The sequence below is a fragment of the Aquila chrysaetos genome, chromosome 22 (assembly GCF_900496995.4).
Source record: "Aquila chrysaetos chrysaetos chromosome 22, bAquChr1.4, whole genome shotgun sequence".
NCBI classification, from domain to species: domain Eukaryota; kingdom Metazoa; phylum Chordata; class Aves; order Accipitriformes; family Accipitridae; genus Aquila; species Aquila chrysaetos.
In genome coordinates this window covers 3,484,212-3,506,271 of record NC_044025.1, presented here as the reverse complement: position 1 = coordinate 3,506,271, position 22,060 = coordinate 3,484,212, and the positions used below count along the sequence as shown (strand labels likewise).

Genomic DNA, 22,060 nt, shown 5'->3' with positions numbered 1-22,060 from the left:
TATGAACGGTAGCTTGACTGACAGCTACCAGTTTAGCAAGCCCTGTTCTCTGTTATCACTCCACATTACATCTCTTCCATTTGAGATATTGGTTATATTAATTTTGATAATTCACTAGCATACCAAGTTTACTTTAACCATCTCTTTGAAACCCAATTTGGAGTCATGTAAAAGAGAGAGAAGAAAATGTAAAAGCTATATAAGCTTCAGTTTTCATGTGTTGCGTTTTTTTTCCCCTCTCAAAAAGTGTTGATTTCTCACTCCAGGCAGGGAGGAGGAGTAAGAAAAGTATGTATTTCCAATTTTAGCTTTATACTTTTGTGGCTTGACTTATCTGGGAGTTTAATCGTGAAGAATTATTAATTTTTTAGGAGCATAGGTGTTTTCTTAGGAAACTTTTATTTGGTGGAATTCCTGATATTCTGCTGAGAAAAGCATCAACAAAAATTTTAACAGCTCACTTTTTTTCACATTTCATAAACCATAGATTTGCTTAGCCAATGCTCTCCTTCAGTTCTTAATGTCCTTAAAGTATCTAAAATAAATACAAACATGCAAGACTAAAACAAAGTGTGTAGGAATTTTTAACTTCTCCTGACTTCACTGAAGGCTTGATGCAGTCAATCAAAAGCTATTACGCTCACTTTTGTGTTCAATTTTTTTCTTTGTTTACTCTGATTCCTCCAAACTCAAGTAGTTTTTCAGTCTTTGAGACTTGCCAAATCTGTCTGTCACTAAGACTTGGCTGTTTCATATTGCCCAGAGAGGATGTGGAATCTCCATCCTTGGAGATATTCCCTGATACTGCACAAGGTCCTGAGGAACCTGTCTGACCCTTTTTTGGGCAGGAGGTTGGAATGGAGGATCCCATTTTGTTTCTGCCACCACCTTTAGGATCCTACTGGTATTTTCCGTACATTTTCCACTTGTGTTCTCTAGCTTTCCAAAACAATTTTTGATTCTGTCCAAATCTGCCTGTGCAGCCCCTAATCCTTGTAAATGTCTCTTGCGCATTACTTTCCATGATTAGTCAGCTGAAAAGATCCTTCTTTTTCACCTTTCATGTTGAAGTGATAAAGTGATTATTTTTCCTTAACATCATGTTTCTTAATACTGCATGTATCAAGAATTGATATTGCTGTCAGCCGTTTAATTCCTCATTTGTGTTCAAGAAGTTTTATTTTTGTAGTGAATTGAATAATTTTCAATACTCTTATAATGACATGTCCAGATGAACTACTCTTTGTTTGGTTTATAGCTCTTACTGTTAATTTATTTATTTTTAATCCTCTCAAGAGTTAGTTACCTGTCACTGCGTTTTCTTAACAGAGTCATCCTTTAAAATGTTTTATCCCTTTTAAAATTTTGGGATTTGGGACATTACCAATTGTCAGACAGTGAAATACAAATCTATTTCTTATGTGTTACTTGGTCACATACATCCTTCCGCCCTTGGAAAATGGGTAAGTAGATCCAAGCATTGCCTTTTTCACTGAATTATATCAGTGCCACAAGAACATCTTAGAATAGTAGGGCTCAGGGCTATAAGCCATCTGAGGGGGAATTGTGTTTTAAACTGATTAGAACATACAAGTCATTTTCAGAAATGTTTATAAAAATGAAATAGCTGTCTTTTTATTTTAAAAATTAAATACCAGGAGATCACTTCTCTTTCGCAGAAAAAAAGTATCTGACTTTTTTCTCTATTCCCTTTACGTACGTGAACCCTTTGAGACTCTCATTGTTGTCAGCTGTAGGATAAACATTCCCCAAATCCTTATTTCTGAGGAGTGTTCATTGTGTTGCAGAGTAAATACCTTGCTTGATTCCACGCTTTATAAACACTGTGAAAGAATATGTATTCCTTCTGAAGCGCCTAGCTGTAAATCAGCTATAATGGAAGCCCTCATCTAAGCTTTTATTGCGAGGATAAACACTCCAATAGTTCTCTTCTAAAGTGTTTACCTGGCTTTTTCACAGCTGACTCAGTGGATCAGAGCCTTTTAATGTAGTCTGCCTGGCATGTTGTCACTAATCTCTGCAAAGCTTTTCTAATTCTCATGTGATTAATAGTATAGTATGCTATTCATTGAGGAAAAAGTAAAACATTTTTTCTGTCTTGCTGCCTAATTTAGATGTTAAATTGCTAAATCCATTTACTTTCCAGGTTTAGTCTCAAAGGCAAATAATGCCAGTATTGAACTGTAAGCAATTGATGGACAGGGAAAATACCACTTAACTCCCTCTCCTTGCCTTTATGTGAAAAACAAAACAGAATCTTTTGATATGCAGAGATTCAGCAATGTCATTAAACTGTCGAAAAATAATTCCCCTTCAGCATGCTGTTGTCATATTGTTGAGACCAATGGCATCCTCAAGGTGTTTGGGGGTTTTGTTGGCTTTTTTAAAATAATATAACCCATTCTAACATATATGCTTAACTTCCAGTTACTTGAGCTAATGGCTGATTGGAATTGCCTATATAAGGCAAAAACACACAGATAATAAAAAAGTGCATGTAAAATTATCCCCCAAAACACGAAATGAAAGCATACTGGCACAGAAGAAACCAGAAGAGCTAGCTGAATGTGATGGTGACTGGTGCCAGAGTCGTCATCCTTGTCCCCCGCCCACCACCAGCACCTACCTCGTCATCAAGTCCAGAGAGCTCAGTTTTGTTTGACGAAACTGCTGAACTGTGCCTGGATCCGTGTTGACACACGTGGAGCTGGTTTTGACATTTTCTGTAACCACGGCCCGCTTGCTTCGTGATCCAAATGATTAGTTCACAGATGATAGGGCTGAGTTGACCAGAAGTGAGAAACGTGGTTTGACTGCATTTTTCCTGATTATCCCAAGCTTAGATCTCAGCTTCTTTTATAATTCTATCTTTATTCTGTCTTCTTTGCCCGTTTCTTCTGTCCATAGCCCAGAATTGGTAGCTCCTTGTTGCTCTTGTTTGTTCTATTTATTTGGTTGGCTGGCTTGTCTCGCTAAGATTTAGTGAGAACACTATTCTGCTCCAGCACAAGGTTCCACATGCCCAGAAGAGTCATTCAAGGGAGTTTGCTTGATGCTCCCTGTCTGTTATATCCTTGCAATCAAAAGGAAAAATGAGCATAGGGAAGCATATTTGATATATAGTTATGGGCAAATTTAAGTAGCTCTTAACACTCATATCAGATTCTCATGAGCAAATGATAGCATAGACCTGTCTGCTGTCCTGCTAAAATCACTTACTGTCGAATGTAAAATATCTACTTGTACAGTATCAGCATGTTTAGAACTACTGCTGTTTTGTAAACTGATGATACTGATTTACTTTGTATTATTCAATTTAAAAAGAAATAGAGTTAAGCACTGGTTTAGAAATACAGCAGAGCCCTCCTATGAAATATGTATTTTCAAATCTCTCACTTGTTGTTATTGATGGTGATTCAATTCCATCATGAATTGCATTTCTAGTTTATATGCAGGACTGTTTTGGTTGAGAACACGATGAGTGCCAGATTCTGCGGTCTTTACTTTGGCTAGACTCGTAACTTTGAACTCAGATTTGTTCTGGCAATGTGTCTTAACATCCTGCCCTGTTGAATTCAGTCCTAGGAAGCTCGCTGGTCCAGTGGGGACAGAGTTGAGATGCTCCAGCTCATTTCTGTGAGCTGTTAGATCGCTTTTCACTCCTGCTGCTAAGTCAGCTGGTTGCCTTGGAAGATCAAGTCTTAGGAGACCATTTGTATCTTCTTTGCCTGCAAATGTTTCTTCAGTGTTTACTTCAAAACACTCTTAGCAAAATACAATTAGGTTTTAGATGGCAAAGGGTTAATAGTGTCAGCACAGAGCCTAAGGAGTTAAACAGACACAGATCAAAATACTTCAGTGTCTAGAGGGATGTGTTTAAATGAACACTGCAAGGTTGGCAGGCCTCCAAATTAGCATAGTTTAAAGAATTCAAGGTACATTTAATTGGATCCTTCTAATCCCTTTTCCCTCAGAATGAGCATTTTAACAGTTTAATTCCTTTTGCAACCCCCACACATCCCTTACTCCAGTGGCCCATCTAAAATAAATACTGTGAACTATAAAAGGCCTAGACAAGTTCTAGCTGAAGTCAGTGGCAACCGGATGGAGTCCCGAATGCTCCGCTCATTTGGATCCGACTTTGGAAGTCGCAGAGCGTATCGGCTGGGGCTGAACCTTGCACCCAGCAGGTTAAACCACTGCCTGTACAGAGGGAGCTTCAGGTGGCCTTGGTAAGGCGAGGAACTGGTAGTTGCTCCAAGCTGCGGCTCCGGCCGGGATTACAGGACCGGAGCTGGAAGGCAGCGCAGTTGCAAAAGTCGCAGTCGCAGCGGCGGGTCGTGGGGCCGAGGAGTATCTCGGGTGTCGGGACAGAAGGAGCCAGCAGCTGGGCAGGGGGAAGGGTGCACCGCTCTTCTCGGGAGGAGGACGAGAGGAGCGTGCATGAGAACCGAGGACCAGTACACTGTTATCATCCTGCTGGTGCGTGGAAGCGAGCAGAATTGTCTTTCGCAGCAGCGGCACAGCAGGCAACACCTAGCAACAAAATAACTTACATAAATCAGACAGACATATTTACTCTGCAAATAGGTTTAAGCTTTTAATCTCCCTTACTTATAGAAACAGTAAGTAAAGATATGAAGTGGCTTTTGCTTCTGCTTTTCAACAGTATCCTCCTTCGCTGTCATGACTTTCGGATTTGGGGACATTTATGAAGTACTTGGTAGTGACTGCTATTGTGTTGTTGCCAGCCATATTTACTTTAACCTACTTGAATTATTAGTTGTTAAGCAAAATGACTAACTGGCTGTTCTGCGATCACCCTTTTACTACATTTAATGGCCCTTGTTCGTTGTTTGCCGCCTGACATTGATTGTAAGCTATTTGGGGCAGAGAAACATTGTGCAATACTACTTGAGAAGAACCTGGGCAACAGCTCTACTTGATTTAACCTTGCCTTTTCGGTAAGCAGATCAAAACAGAATTTTAGTTTCCAGGAATCTGGAGCCTTCTGAACGTGAACTGAATACCAGTAAAATGTCAACCCTGATCTTGCACCACCTTCCAGGACGCAGAGGGGCAGCTGCATTCATACGGTTGTGTTGTGAATGAAGTTCACTGGAGTTCACAGGATCTTTAGTACATGGAGCTATCCAGTTACTCAAAAGCAAAGGTTTAATACCACTGTGCATTAATAAAAGCAGTCTTTAAAGCTAGTCAACTCATGTATCAAAAATAGACTTGTCAATGTATCGATTAGCCTAATGTCAAAGAGATTATTAAAGTTGAGCTCTCCGAGTACTATAACATGTCATTATTAATTATTCTTTTATGGAAACAATTTCAAAACTCTTTCATTTTTTACACAGATACAATCGTCTCCTCCAGCTGTTGCGCTAGTTTAGACTACATTGTCACCTACCTCTTCAAGCACCTCGCTAAAGAAGGCAAGAAGACTCTAAGATGTAGAGAGATTTCACAGGATGGACAGAGATTGCTTCATTTCATGCAGCAGAACCCAGAAATTCTACAGCAGGTGAATTAGCAGTCTTTTCTATGGGATATTATGACATTTCTGAACTGTCCCGATTTTTTGTGGTACTGAACACCAGGGTAGCACTGGCTATTTGGTAACAGAACAAACCTCCCTACGCTGGTATGCAACCCTGAGTAGCTTCAGCTGTGTTCTCATGACAACCAAAGACTGAAGATATTTTTTGTCATTCTGAAAAGCAGAGATACTATACTTGGCTGTACAGTATCTTAAAACTTGGTGTTCCTTTTTTGCTCATAAAAAGAGGTGTGTGAGATCATCAATACATTTCTAGATGGGACAAATGGGAAGGAAAGTTCCCTAAAGTATTTTAGGAGGAAGAAGAAGAAATTCTGGCATTGAACCACACATTTCGGTAATGAAATGTGTAAATTGAATGGCTGTATGCTATCGAGTTTGAATATTTTATTTTGCAATAGGTGACTCAGTGGGATTTTTTTCTGTTAAAGGTAAATACAATAGAAATTAAATCTCATGCTTCTGAAAAGGAAGTGGCTGCTGTACTGCTTAGGAGAGATTTCCCCTGCCCAGCCCCGTCAGGTTTATCACAGCCCAAGTACCTTACAGGGAGATCAGGATGTTCATAGCTACATATCTCTACATTTGCTCAGTGCCACATTCCCTTAAAATCTCATTAAACTATTTGAAAATGCGTGTTTACAAGAATCTCTGGATTCCTAATGCAGTTGCAAAGATGCCATTGCAGGAGACATGTTTCACAGGTCTGGAGGCTTTTAACGAAAACGGAGGTTATTAACAAAATGCAGATGACTGGTGTGGTAGTCTTTGCGTTTCCCTAATAGGTACGTGGTCGTTTGGAAAAAGCCTGGCATACAGTCACCACAGTTATTGTTGTCATTTGTTTACTGTTCTAATTGAAGGTGAAAAGTAACTAATGGTAGCTAATATATTCCTGGCAGTATATAGCATATTGTGAGAATATTAATGATGTTTATTATTGACATCATTATCAGAATATGATGATTCCCTTGTCGTATTACAGGTTCTTATGTTTTACTTGCCTAATAGGGGTTTCATGGAAACTAGCAATGAAGTCAGCATTTGGGTACATCAGATTGCTCAGTATTGTACCGTGCGTGCAACGTATTGGAACATAAGGGGCAGAACAGCAACCTGGGCTCTGGGCTTGCCTGCATTTGTGGCAATCTTGATGTAATACTTTGTCAGTTAATATGCAGTAATCCTTCACTTCACAGCATATGACTGGGTGGTGATCTGTCTTTATTAACTTCAGATTCTGCGGAATACGTTATATTTATTTTGAATGCAGGCTTTCACATACTGTTTTAAATATTAATGGATGGTCTCCAGTAGTCAGCATAAATATGATTTGCATTAGCACTAGTCATATCGTATTGAGTGCCTCTGATGTCAACTACTCAGTGTACTAATATCTGACATCATCTCCCGAGGTCACTGACAACTTTGACCTTTATTCTCATGCACAGTTTCTGTAGTCTCAGAAGCTCTTTTGAATTGATTTGAAATTTTGACTCTTCCCTTTATGAGGCAGTAAAATTGATAATTATTCAGATGGGAACCGAGCACTGAGTGAAAAATCAATTCCACCCGCTCTCTGCTGCGTATAAAATTACTTCTGAGTCTGCTGGACTGAACGGATGGCCAAGGTAAAAGCAGCAGGCAGAAATAGTAGAGAGGATTAGCTGGACGAAACTAATAGCCTAAAGGGATGGCTTTTGAGATGAGGGAGTGGGCCGGTTGGGGGTTATTATCAGCAATGATGGGACTCATTGATCATATGTTTACATCAGGTTTCCATTGGGTTATAAATCAGCCCTGAATAGAAACGGAACCCAAGGCCTCGCGTTCTACCAGGGGGACGGTGTATTAGATTATTCTCACTTTCACACTCAGATGAAAAGTGAGACATTGATTATTCATCGGCTGGCCATTAAACACTGGTTTTATAGATGATTTGACTATCATGGAAGCTAATGAACAAGGTTGCTGCTTCGTAACCAGCGGTTTCAGTTTTCAAGACATCTGTGTCGGTTAAGTAATGCATAACCCTATTAAAAGGAATGGGTTACAAATTGCTTAACAGTGCTGAAAAACTAGACCCTAATGACTAATTGTGCTTTGAGTTTGGAGAGGTTTGTCAGCTCTTTAAACTAAACTGATGCAACGATAACGGCAATCATTTACTAGTTAGCGCACTTCTTCCGAGTTGGGTCCCTGGAAGGACTCGGAGAATTCACGCGTCCCGCAGCCCCCGAGGAACAGCCCGCCCCGAGTCCGGCCCTCCGGTCGCCCTGCGGCCACCCCCCGGCGCCGGCCCGGCCGTCTCCTCCTCCCTCGAACGACGCGAACGGCCGGCCCGGCCCGACTCTCCTCCGCACGCCTCCCGGCCCGCCGGGACGGGCAGCGGCCCCGGCCGAGCGCCGGCCGCCGTGGGGGAGAGCCGGCCCCGCCGCTTCCCTCGGGCGGGGACGGCCGGGCCCCCAGCGGCCGGCGGGGCCGCGGCGAGCCCGGGGAGCGGGGAGAGGAGAGGAGCGGGGCGGGCGGTCTCCGGGGGCCGGTCAGCCCGCCCGCCTCCCGCGCCTTCCCCGCGGTGGCCGGCGGCAGCGGGAGCCGCAGCGCCCCGCCGGGGCCCGCCCGCCGGGGCCGCCCGCAGCCCTGCCCGCTGCGCAACCGGCGCCTCGCCCGGCCGCCCGAGCGGGGGAGTTCGCGGGGCTGCCCCGCGGCTCCGTGCGCAGGGCACCTCCTTATTCCCCAGCAGCGCCTGAAGCGGCAGCGGAGCTGTTGCGATGCTCCTCCGCTCGGAGGCTTCCAGCCGGGCGCTGGGGCGGCGGGCGATGCAGCAGCTGAAAGCCGTTCAGCACAGAGCTGTACGGCGCTGACTGAGGCTCCCAAATTCTCTAGTCCCTCGAGCAGCAGAGTTGTATACTTAAACCCTGCTAATTCTTACTTTGTTTGCTTACATAGGTCCTGTAGCAGCTCTGGTTTTTTAATAGGTTGACGTGACTGTGCAAGACGGGAGCAATAGAAAACACAGAAGTGACACAACTGCTTTAGGAGCAAGTCACTGCATCCCTTTGAAGTCTAACAGGGGCCGTTGGCTTTGGCCCTGCTTTTTGCTGAGCCACGAGCTTTGTTCCCCCTGGGCGAGCTACTTGGTCTGAGCTTCATCTGCAAACAGCTGCTTCGTGATGGTGTCTTACAACTAAACTGAATTAACCTGTGTAAAGTCATTTGAGATCTACGGATAGAAAGCAGTATTACGTTCAACTATTGCTGTTACGTTATGTTGTGTCACAAGCACTTTAATTTTAAAAGGCTCTTAGTTTTCTATGCTGTTACTCCAGGATTGACAGGTGAGGCTGGTGTTTGCTCCACTTTGGAAATGGAAGTGTAATTTTTGGTTTTAAGATGCTACCTTTATCTCCTGTAAATGCTTATCTTGCTGAATTGTGCACATCAGGCTGTTAGTTCAATTTTGGTATGGTAAAATACTATTCGTGTTAGTTCTTTCCAAAAATCAATCGGTTTTGTAGCGTCTTTCACCCGTAGTTCTGACAAACGTTCCTAAGAGCCACGCACAGTAGGTGAAGAACTCCGTTTGCGTAGCCGTCATTGAAATAATTCTGTGCTGGATGTGGAAGGGGGATAAATGGTTGGTCGGTAGAATAGAAAAAAGACTTCGGTGACATTTCGGTGTTTCTTGGAGAGGTGCGTTAGGTATAGGTGTAACGATGAGGGGAAGGTGTTGCACGGTGATTGCATTCTGCGCGTCATTTTCAGAAGGATCGCGTGGATAAGAATAAGGAGGGGTTTTGGTGAGTTTGAGCGTTGTACCAACGTTTGGATTAGATCTGCACAGTGCCCGCGCCAAGACACAGCGCGCAGCCAAAGCCAGCTCCGACTCGCTGGCGTCGGAGCGGCGGCGGGCGCCGTTTGGCCTGCGCAGCGGCGGAGCGGCACCGCGTGCCTGCGCGGCACGGCCGGCCGGCAACCAGAAGGCACGCGCCTGCTGGCCGGCGGGTCCGCTCCCCTTCTTCAGCCCAGGTGGGCCCGCAGCAGGGGACAGTTGCGGTGGACGGCTGGTTTGGGGCTGGGCGGCCGCGGGAGGAGGCTGCGCCTGCGCCGAGCCCTTCCGAGGGTTCGGCGTTTCTGGGGGCGACGGGCGCGGAGCGCTGCGGCACGGGACGCTCGGCGGGGACGTGGGAAGAGCCGGCGTCGATTGCCGTAGCGGAATGCGGTGGATGGAGTAGGCGGGCTGGAGAGGGGTCTCCAGGAAAGGAGCGTTGCAGCGGGTAGCTGGGAAGGTGCGCGGGTGAACGAAGAACTCTGAGGGCGCGGGTGATGATGAGCGTGGTAGTGCTGGAAAAGGGCGCGAGGATGGGGCGGGCAGTGCTGCGGTAATAGGAGGAGGATGTGTGGCTTCACGGCGGTGGGTACAACCTCACCGGGCTGCTCATGGGAGCTGAGCGCTTGTGACTTAGAACTTCAAGTGACAAAGATGCACTAAATGAAGCAGCACAGCAGCACTGCGTAGCAAATGTAAAACAGAAAGTAAAGATGCCAGCTGCAATGAAAAATCAAGTGGCATTGCTAAAATAAAAACGTATTATAAATTGCTACTTTCCCTTTTTCCCTTTTATGTAGTAAAATCAGTGATGTTTTTGTTTTTCAGATAAACCTCAGTGCCATATGCAGCTAGTGTGGAGTTATGCACAGTAATGGAAATAAAAACCTGAAGAGGAGATGTGTTTATAATGCGTGCTTCGTGGCCCATGCAGAAGCACTTGCGTATAAGCACATCACAAAAAGAAATCCGAATTGTACTGACAGAGGGCAGTTGTGCCAGATGTTGAGTACCTGAGCACCTTGAGCCACGTGCGTGAGCACATGCTTAATTTTAAGAGCACATCAAACCCACAGGTGCCTTTGTTCCTATGCTCAAAATTAAATGTGTTTAAAGGCTCAGCTGAATCGGGAGCAGAGTACTCAGCTTTTGCTGGCTTGAGCCTTGAAAGGTTTGATACAGCAGTGAGAGGGATTTTCATTGGGACATCTGTTTTCAGCCTCTTAGCACAATTTAAAAATGTTATCCAATACTATCATAACTTTCTTTATTAATTGAAAGGGATGGAGATATACCAGCTGTAGCCCAAGCCAGCAGAGACTTGGGTGGCTAAGCAACAGAAAAGGCACCATATTGAGTGAGCCAAAATTCAGTCTCAAAGTCATTTATTTTAACCAGTGACAATACGTTTAGACTCTAGTGTTTCAATTTGATTGATGGTTTAATATCATATATAATTTTTTTAATGAAGGGAACCCATTTAAATATGTTAACATTTGCACTAGTAGTCTCCCATGTACATAACTGCATTTAATCATTACTCTGATTGTTTTTGTGGTTGTGTAATTTGTATCAGCAAAATAACTATGTCAAAGCTATCTTATCTTAATGAAAAATACGGTTACTTCTCTTTTATACGCACTTCTTGCTGCACATGTGTAAAGGCGGCAGCAGCCTCGGTCTCAAGTATATTGCTAAACGTATAGCTATCGCTACGTGAGTGCTGTCAATTAAGAAATGAAAAAAATTAATGAGCTTAGTGTCTTTTCTAATTCTGCTTTGTTTAAAGCCTTGTTGTGATTTGTTGTCATGTGAATCGAGTAATTTAATTTTAAGACTTTTAATGTTAAAATACATCATCATTAGTGATGTATCTGAAGATTTCACGCTCTTAATAATGGTGCTAAATCAAATTGGGAATCTCCTCTTAATCATCCAAGCTGTGCTATAGTTTACACAAACAGTTTTGGGGATGGAGAGAAGTTTAGTTCCGCGAAGTAACAAGTATTGTACAGAATTCACGTATGGAAACAAAAAGCGGCGATCCGGCTTGCAGCACAAACTGCTAGAGGTGTCAGTGTTGGATGTGCACCCTCAGGCTAGGCAGCTGGTGTATGTATGCTTTTGTTTATCAGTTACTGGTTTATGTAGCCTTTAGGCCAGCACATGAAACAATCGTTCCTACAGGGTCAGCTGCTGGTCAGAAGCAAAGTAAGAAAAGCCTTTGCCTTAAAACGCGTCAGCCATAATTTTAGTGCAGCTGGCACCTGCTACTGGTGCACAGCGGGAGGGTTAGAGGTCAAAGAGGCAGTTGTTCTAAACTCAGTGATGGCTTAAAGGGACTTGTAGATTAATCTGCTTTATTAACTTCTGTATATTAGATAACTATTGCAGTGAATGACAGTCCGTCTTTCTGAATAAGTCCCTTCACCTCTTTCTCTTTTAAATTGGCTTTTGAGTAATGAATATTAAATAGAATACGTTTCGGGGTAATTAAATGAAAACATTAGGATGATGTTGTTTTACAATCATATCTATAAGTTTCTTGTATATTTATCTTGCGTTATTACTGTTCATTGCTTTTTGCTACCAGAACAAAAAGCATAAATGTTTCAATTAAAGAAGAGGAACTGGCTGTATTTCTCAATAACCTTATGTCTTCTATGCTGCATAAATATTTTCAAAAAGGCAAATAAGTTTAAGGAGAAGTACAAAAATGTTGTAGTCCTTGTTTACTCAGTGCAATGTAATACTTTACGTTACTTGGAAATGTTCGATTTCTGCTGGCCGTGGTTGTTTTATATAAAACACTAAGAGGTGCTGGTTTGGGGAAGGGCAAAAAATATTGCCATTCTGTAGAATCTAACTAGCGATATGAATAGCAGCAATAATTTTGTAAAGTTCACATTATAATTCAAAATCCAGTTAGAAGTGATGCTTGCAGTCTGGAAAGAAAGCAATATCTTTACAAAATGGATAGGGAAAGGTAACAATCCATTCCATGATCTGCTACTGGCAGATTTGCCGTGTGAGTAATGAAACTCGCTCTCAGTGAACAAACACCGTTCCCTTCCCCCATTTAAAAAAAAAAAAAAATATATCAAATTTAAAATTCTAGAATAGCAGCGGCTTACAAGGATGTTTAATTGCTGTTGGATATGATAGCAGTGGCCCGTCGAAGCTCATAGCGGATGAGATGATGCTTGTCTGGAGATCCGGTGTTTGATGAGGCAATTGCTGCAGCGTTCTGACCTAGTCAGTGCTCGTTTTGAGCAAACGGAAAGGTATGCGGCAGGTGAAAAGGGCTGGTTTGTTGCGGAAAACCTTCTAATGACTGGCGTACGCTAAATGCATGTCCCACTTAATCTTGGCAGATTTCCGATTTGCAGGACTCTGGAATTGAACCTGAATATCCACTTTTTTCCTAGGCTAATAAATTGCTGTCGGTTTTGTTTGTTTGTGATCCTGAGAGATATTTGTGTGCTCAAGGTGTCTTCTGAAATCATGAGATCCAGAAACTTAGTTTGTTGGGGTTTTTTCCCTGGTGTTTACTTGTTTGGGGTTTTTTCCTGAAAATTGAGATTCTTGTGCATGTACATCTCCCTAGGAACCTGCACGGTTTAAAAATAAAATAAAATAAATTTTTTAAAAATCCCAGTATCACAACAGATTGATGAGTTTGGGAACAGGGTTAGTTTATCTCAGCTTAGCTTAGCATAGTTTAGGTTAGCTTAGTTTAACTTGAGCGAATCCTCCCAATGCTTTGCTGGGCACATCAGAGACAAGACAGTTTAGCTATTGAAAGAGCACTACACACAAAGGACTACTACACAACACGGGATTTGACCTTTCAGTATAACCGTGTTTCCGAATTCATGATTCGTTTCCCTTTAAAAAAAAAAGAAATAAAAAAAATTAAAAATGAAGTGTGTGCAACCATTCTTTAAAATCTTTTTAGTGTGACAAGTAAAGTAATCTTCCATTGATACTTAAAAGTCCATCTGCAGAAATTCAGGCAGAATGTTAGAGAGTCGCAATATCTATTGAAATGTTGAGTGTCAAACTGCCAGGGTAATGTATTTAGTATGAAATATAATATTCAGTGCATTTTGTTTTGATGACTGCATGAAATAGCCTTGTGCTCTTATCCTTTGTTGTTGTTGTGAAAGATGATATTCACTAAGAAGTGTTGGTGACTATTCAGGACACAGTAGCAATATGCTTATTACCATCTTTATCATCTGTCTTTTATGTTTATTTGCAATAGCTTTGGTTACAGTTCAGTTCATCAGGATAGCAAAAATACTTTTAATTGTTCCACAGAAGAAATTAGAATCAATTTATGAACAGTTTGAAAACAGAAGAGGCTTGAAATCTGTTAGGCAATCGGTAATTAATACCTGGATTAGGCTTTTTAAGTTCTATGCTAGTACACCGCTCTGCTCCAGTAGAGCGGAGTAGGTCACTTTGCTTTATGGATGATCCTTGAACGGTGGCTAGAGCCAAGCTCCTGGGTTTCTTACACTCTGATTTCCTTCAAGGTGTGGTTTAAAAGCCCATCCTGCTCCCCTGTCCCTGCTGATCATTTCCGTCTCAGTGCTAAACCGAGGTAAATACGGGTAAAATAATTACCCTGGTTCTAATTTTCTCTGTACTACTGGTTACTGTTGCTGTGTGGGGGATGCCTCTGGGTCTGCTGCTGGCAGACGTCCACGCAGTCAGAGCCGACGCTCAAGCTGCCGGCAAACCCCAGCTGCCTCGTGGCAAGGAACGTCAGGGCTCTTGTAAAAGAGATCGGCACATCTCCTCGTGTTGCTGCAAGGCCAGGTGGCTTATGTGGTCGATGCTAGGCTGGGCTTGACTTGAAGGTGAGTGCAAGCTTAAGCCCAGTTTAAGGACAGCTCCTTGACGCGTGGGATTTGCGTCCCTGAGCGTTGCAGTGAGCACGCTTCCACTCGGTGTCGGCGGGAGTCTGGTTCGGGTTCAGGGATAAGCACGCGCTCAGTGCCAGATACCTTGAAGTTCCTTGGGTGAAGGATTTAAAGCCGATCTCGTGCGCAGCCTTTCCCTCCGTATGCAGCTTTTTACATTTCTGGAACGTTTCTGGAGATTAAGTTTGAGATTAGCCTCAAATTGTTTTTAGACTACATTATTTTATTTTTCCAGTAATAGCATTTTCTGACCTTGTCTTCCCTCCCCACTTGACTGGCATTTTGGAAGGCCTTCCTGTAATAGAGATTTCAGAGAACTAATGATCCAGCAGGCAAAGATCCCAATTCCTATCCTGAAATCCCGGTGCAACATTGAAAATCCCCAGGTGCTTTTGTGTATCAACTCCCAGCACTTGATGCAAGGGAAGGCACCGGTGAATTTCTCAGGAGCAGGAGAAGAGAAAGAAGGGTGATGGCTCGCATTTGAGCAATTTAAAATGCATGCTGTAAGTCCTAGTGTCAGTTAAGGGGAGGACTGTAAGATTTGGGCATAGGATCATTTACATTCCTGAAGATAGACTCTTGCTGGAAGGCTTTGGTGTAGGTGAAACTGCTGTTCTTTCCTCCCAAGAGGATTAAATAATCTGTAACTAGTCATTTGGTCAGAGATGCTGGTAGTAGACACTGACTTCATCCTGTGTCACCTCTCAGATAAGAGTGTTGGCTGTGCGAGAAAGGGATAGGCTCTCACCACGTGGACTGGAAAAAATGCTTCAGGTTCTTCTTCTGAGATAAGACTAACTGGCTTTACAAAGACCTGAACCTAGCTGCTTCTTTGTATACTGCTAAAAGCAGAGGGGAACGTGTTATTAATTTTTTATAAGGTTTTTAAAGAGCTCGGCCTTCTCCTACACCATACCAACCTGAAGTTTGCGTTACAAATTATGGCAGGTCGTGCTTACCAAAAGTCCCAGTTAATCGCAGTTCTGTCATCTTTAAAAACAGCTGTAACACTGTATAGTTACAGCCACTTGTTTAGAAATGGCTGAATCTTAAATAAACAGCTTAGGTTAATTTAAAATGACACTCTAGTGTCTGTAACTGAAAATCTCTGAATGCTACCAGCTAAAAAATGCAGATTAAGGGTTGATGTCACAATCTTAAATTATTCCAGCCTGAGGTGGAATAATTTGCTGTCTATCAGGGAGCACAGATGGATAGGCAAAAAGAAGCTGTGCAGATACACGAGTTTGTAAACATCTGTCAGCTACACCAGATATCCAAATACAAAATCTAGCACTTCAGGCAGCATATGAGTGTGTGACATTCAACAGAGGGTTTACATGAAATTCAGCACAGACAGAAGCAAGTCAGCACACCCTGGAAGGTAATAATTAATGAAATGTATCCCCTCCTCCCTGCAGAAAGGAGGTGTTTCATTCATCAGGCATTTTCAAGTGTTGCTGCAGTTAACTGTTCCGCTTCCAGTGTTTAATGTAGCCAAGCCTTAGACTAGGCAAAACTGCTCCATCCCGTGAGACTTACTGCTTCACTATAGGTGAGTCTGTAGCAGCCAGCTGGCATCGCTTCTCCATCCCTGATGGATGCCAGCTCACCCAGGAGCACGGTCTCGCTTAGGATAGATGGACTCGGGTCTGACAGGCGAGACTGGACCCGACTATTATAGTCCTTCACATAAAAAATTCAGATACAACGGTAATTTGAAAAGAACATGTTCTGTCATGCTAGAATGTGCCCTCAGATTAAGGGAAAGATACTAAAATACTGTTTGAAAACATGCTAGTGTAGGGCAAAATCTTTCACTGTGAACAGCTCGCGTGCAGGACGCGGCTGCTGCCCGTGTTCCAGCCCTGTTGTGGTTACTCCCTAGCGTAGCACAAACATCTGCTTTGTGATCCTCTCGACTGCTTGAAAGGCAGTTCACTACTGGCTACGTAGGAAAGGTAGGAAATGATGAAAGTAAGCTTTAGCTTTGAGAAGTCCACTTTGCACCACTGGTCTGTGTTATTGTGCTATTAACATATGAGAATTTATTTTAACAGTGAAAAAAACAGAAAACTGCAGTGGATCTGGTGTAGTAAATTTAATGGGTGCGTTGCAGGTGCTTGTTGTTAGCATTAAGCTATCATCCTAAATGTATCCTTCAGAGTGTGTGCTCATGTTTCTCTTTCAGATACAAAGTCAGGTTTGACGTAAGTTAATACAGTCTTTATTTTATGATTATTCCTGCTGGCCCATGATTCGGACCTACTTCAAGTGAATCTCCCATACTCAGCCCTTTGGCCAGTTTTAAAGACATACCCAGGGAAATGCCAAGCTCCATGCTCCCTGTAACTGTTCCTTTTTCACATCTGTAGCCATCCCTTTTCCATCCCTTCTGAATATTGGGAGAAAAGACTTTCCCAGCAGGACATAACCTATAACTGAGAGGAATACCCTATGAAAGATACACTTAAATCATATTTCAGTCCATCAGCTGCAGGCATATACTAGTTCATGGTATGCAGTGTGTCACCTGGACACCAGGATTGGATTTTTTTCAGCCATTTATACCTTAATTTTTCATAAAAGGAAACAAAAAGGCCAGACCCAATTGAACTATTCCAAATGGAGATACAAGATTGGGTCCCTCACAATTTTAAGCTTCAGCAGTTGAATCGTGACATTTTAGTTATTAGTGTTTATTTAAATATATATAATGGAAGTACGTATAAATAGGGTGAAATGCTATATTCTGTCAACAGAAATCTGGAGGAATCTAGCCTATGTAGGCTGAAAGAAAAGCTTGGTCTGAGGGTAGCTTAGAAGGCTCGGAGCAGAAAGGCTGTTGAAACGAGCTCCGGTTACGTTAGCCCGGTTTCGGGGACTGCCTGTGCCCTCTGTCTGATGCCCTCTTCTCTCTCCGCCACCCTCCCTCCTGCCGCAACTCCTCCCTCTTCTGTACATGTAATGACAATTAGCAACGGGACGGGGAGAGCCGAGAGGGTGTCCGCAAGGAAAGCTGCTGGCATGTAACTCGGCCCGTTATTTGGTGCTGGAGGTCGAAGCTACCCACGGCAGCTGCAGCACCAGCCTTCCGCGCTTTTCCTCCTCCCGAACAACTCGGTTAAAGCTCTTTGTTGGTCTAATGTAGTTTCATAGCGCAGGGGGACAAGATGTGCGATTCTCAAATCTCAACTGATTTGCTGTTTCTGACCGTTAGATATTTTTAGTTTAGGAATGATGGGTTGGTTCTCACTTTCATAATAAGTAAAGGCTTTAGTTTTCTTATTTCATCTGGAAATTTTAGCGTTGAACATGGAAAATAGCAATGGGAAAGTTAGGCTTTCTAGTAAAATAAATATTTTAAAACAACAGATTAAAATTTAAGGTATTTAATAATCTTGGGGCATTTAAATCTTCCTCGTATTATTAGTAAATGATGATCCATTTATTGATATAGGAAGAATTGATGATGAAAGAACTGAGAACTCCAAAGGACATTTAAATTAGTAATCACAGCTCCTAAATTAAGAGCGGACTGTCTGAAGCTAGAGCTACAAAAAACCTACCAAATTTCATATGCTAAACAATGAAAAAATATGAACCTTTTTCAGATCTGACTGGAAAAAAGGACTGTTTTTACCAGCCAAGTGTTTGGTTAAAAGCTGTGCAAGTTCTTGACCATTCTAAATCCTTTGTAAAGGCATACATACTGCTGTCTCCAGTGTTAATACAATGTTCTTTATGTTAAAATGTGATTAGTGGCAGCAGAAGAAAATATTCATCCCAACGTATGGGAGAGAGAAATGAGTTACGGGACCTGCAGTGATGCCAGTGCTCTCTCTATTGATAACGTGGAGCAGCAAAAAAAAAAAAAAAGCCTTTTTAATGGAAAGGCAGCTTCTTTTCCAGCTTCTTTTACAAGAAGTTTTCAGAATGAGGGTTATCTTGACTGACATTTTCCTCCTCCACCCAAGAAAGAAAGAGGCTCTGAAGGAAGAGAAGCTCTGAAGAATTAATTTATCGGAAGAACAGTTCTTTATTCTTGCCTGTTCTGTCAATAGTTCCTTTTGTAAAGAACAAATGTGTCAGGAGAAACATTATTGAACCAGATAAAGCGACGCCCTGTGTTTAAGATAAGAGAAGGGAGGCAAGGTTGCCGTTTTGAACTAAGTAGAAAATAGATTAGCTGTTCCCCCGCCTCCTTCCTTTTTGATGTCTCCTTCCCCACCTTGGGACCTCATTTTCTGCCTGAGTCAGCGTGAGGACTGAGTCTGCCCCGCGCCTCGGGCAGCTGCCCCGGCTGCTGGGGTGCCGCTGCGTTGCAGTGGGTCCGTGGCAGGACCTGAGAAGTCATTTTCCTGAAGCAAAACGTTTCGGTTTCTACTGGTAGAGTATTTTCCACCTAGAAAACAAAAAAAATCTGTGCGTTTGATCAGTTCTGCTTCTGTGCCGTGCGCTTCGTTGTGCCGTTGAGTTGCTTTGTGCTCTCCAGTCAGATGATGAGACTTGTGGCGAAGGTGGGGTAGGGAGGCTGTGCCGGAGCGTGGGTTTCCCCCTGACACCCGCATGCGAAATACACGCGAGTCCACCTGAACCCCGCCGGCTGCTTCTGCTGCCCGGTCAGAGGGGCTGCAGGTCTCTAGCAGCGGCGTGACCAGGGCCGGGTGCTGGCTGGAAGGAGCTGAGGCAGTTGAGGGGGTGCCCCAGTCTCAGCCTGTGTCACTGTGGCTTTGCGTACAGACTTTGCTCCTCGGTCAGCCCCTCTGTAAAATGGGATGGTAATACTGATGTAGGTCAGTGGCACACTTTGAATGCTCTGCAGTTCTCAAAAGAAGTGAAAGAAAAATGCAGCCAGTGCTGTGGCTGTTGGCTGCTGGACGCTTGCCCATGTACCCGGGTCCAGCTGATGGCCTGGGAGCGAGCAGGGTCACTCCAGGCAGCGGTGCTGGCCATGTAACTGCCCTCATCTCCCCGTCTGTAGATGTTATTGGGCAAGATCTCATCTTCAGAAAATTGCAGTTATCATTTCTGCACGTGTTGCCATCATAAATACAAATTACATGTAAATGTGTGCCAGCAAATGAAATACGAAGAAGGCGGCACATTATTTCAGAGCCTCTTTCAGAAGCCGTAAGAGTTTCTGTTCCCTCATGACCTGAACAACTCGGGGGAGCAACAAAAATGGGCACATACATGGAGCTGTGCGTCAAGTATCTAGAAATTCTTTCCTGCGTGGGTCGACCTGTTTCTCCCGATGGCGACAGAGTCACATCACTGATCACGTGAGGTCTGAAGGGGGAAGCGGTGGATGTCACTTGTCAATGTGGGAGGACGCTGTTCTGTATCACGTGAAAATAGTAGAGAGGCGGGAGAGGGAGAATTAAGTGAAAATAAATGAAAGCCTGATAACCTCTGTCCAAGAAAGAGTTAAAGTCAGGTACGTCACCAGTGAGCAGTGGTGTTTGCTGAGGCAAAGCGTGGTTGGAAAGTAGCATGAGCCTTGTCTAGAGGAGCTCCGTTGCCTTGCGGATGAGCCTGCGCCGGCTGCCTCCCCTAGACAGAAGTCCTTTCCAGCGGGGTGGTCTCCTCGCGCTTGTTTGCGGGTGCAGTCTCTCTTGGAGTGTGTCAGCAGCACTGTAAAAAAGAGGAGGATCTGGAATGCAAACAGCCTGCTGTAGGCTCATGCAGAAGTAGCACAGGAAACCGAAGCTGCGGAGGAAAACAAAGCAGCAGCAGCAATAGTTGTGGGAGAGAAACACGGAAAAAGGGAAAAGGAAGTTTAAGGCTGTTAGCGTGGATTTTGGTGCCCTTCATCTTGGTGGAATTAGGCTCAGTAATTGCTGATTGTCTTCTGCCTGTGCCGTAACGCACTCCTGACAGCCTTCAACAGGGGTCTTGATATGATAGATAGGTTTGCCCCGATTTTATGCATGCAATTCTTAATGCCAAGCCGTACGTCTTGGTTTTTTTTTTTTTTTTTAATCTTTGCAAGAAGTGGGATGTCTAAGACATCTGCAAAGGCAACACAATAGGATTCCAAATTGTCCACCTCTGCAAGTGATAAACTTCCGTGACTTCACGGGAGGCATTAATCACTGTTCCAGAGAGCTCATGGGCAGATGTTAGAACCTTGTTCATATTAGTGCAGTGGTACCACTAGTCCCAGCAGTTCCTTTAAACAGAGGCAACTTTGTGTGAAAGCATTAACGCTTGGCAGTGTTGTAACTGTCTAGTTTAACTGAGAGTAAAGGGTTGACCCATGAAGAAAAGAGACATACATATGTCCAGGTACGAGACCTAGCTAACTCTTGAATGCAGTGTTGTTGCCTGCGAGGCTAATGATTTCTAAAAGGGTACTTGTTCATTAATCCTTAGAGTCAGAAGTGAAAATAAAAACGTTTGACGGTAGGATCTTGTCAGAGGAAAAAGCTCAGAAGTGGGAGGGAGGATTTTGCTGTTTCCTGTCCTGGTTGGCCAATATCAAAGCACACTATTAATAGTTACTCTTACGTAGATTGCTTTATATTGGCTTTGTTTTTATGAATTATAACATTCATCGTATTCCTTGCTTATTTCAGTACTGTCTCTACTACTTATGCATAGACGCAAATTAGTGTTTCCCAGGTGAATTTTGGACATTTTGGTCTTCTCCCATATTTAGGCCAAAAACTTTCCTAAAATATTTGCTTTGCAGTGAATTTGCGAATTAGTAGCGATTCTGGGCTAGAGACCTTAAAGACATCCTCATGAATTGTTTGATAAAGGTGGAGTTTGAAGGGATGGCACTTTCCCTCTGGGTCAGTTGTGAACTTGTCTCTGAGCATGGTCTTTTTGGACTAAGCATCACAGTGAGAGTCTCTCTACGTGCATAGCACTTTTTCTAAGAAATACGGGTATATCGGTCATGGTGCTCTGACTAAATCACAGCTTGAGTGAGTTCGTTTAATTACTTTAAAAAATGCTTCTGTCCTAACACCTGGCTTTGTTACAAGCTACGGAGATGAAAACCTGTCAATGAATGAATTATAAGAAATTGTAATTATTCTTCATGTTTGGAAAACAAGCCCCTGTTAGTGCTCGTGAAGAGGTTTTGAATTGTTTGCATTGGTTCCAAAGCAGTATAGGACTGGTTTTGTCCTATGAGTGATGGCAAATAGTTTGCCTGATACATAAACCGTGAAGTCAGGTGAAGAATTGGCCTTTCCCATGCCAGACCGTATGTTCCTAACCTGAAAGCTCAAATGATTTGTGGATATCTCTGTTCCAGGTGATTTGTAGTGCTAGGATTCATCTTTTTCATTTAGTGAAACATGCTGTTTGACTTCGCCTTGGTCAGTTATTACAGGCTAGTTTGCAGTGTGGCAGCTCTCTGGAGACCCTGCTTATAGCTACTCATTGGCCTAGAAGAAAGGATTTAATGATTTTCTACTTCCTCTATGTTTGGTTTTAGGGTGTAGATATTTTATAAACGTGAGTCAAACTATTTACTGGTGACATTTTACAAATTTTCACTCTGTTTAATCTCTGAGTAATGTTTTTAGGTTTGTATGTGTTGTGGCCTTTGGCATTTTGGACTAACGTATCTCAAGGATATCTTAGAGCATTTTATCTTTAAATGGATTCTATAGTTATTTTGTAATTTCTTTTTACAAAAATTGTGCCAATCCCTAAAATAAGTCCTGCCCTTCCTAGCTACACACA

General features: G+C 43.1%; 1 protein-coding gene across 3 annotated transcripts in view; it reads left to right on the top strand.

Annotated features, from left to right (window-relative positions):
• RANBP17 (RAN binding protein 17) overlaps positions 1-22,060 on the top strand; it is a 164,465-nt gene that overhangs the window by 134,028 nt on the left and 8,377 nt on the right. For 2 of the 3 annotated variants that reach the window (XM_041119320.1, XM_029997948.2), the window contains one exon: positions 5,391-5,557. In XM_041119320.1, coding sequence (XP_040975254.1) covers positions 5,391-5,557 — 167 coding nt within the window. Of the gene's footprint in view, positions 1-1,329; positions 1,461-5,390; positions 5,558-22,060 lie in introns of those variants that run through there. The other variant, XM_041119321.1, reaches the window with a different exon arrangement.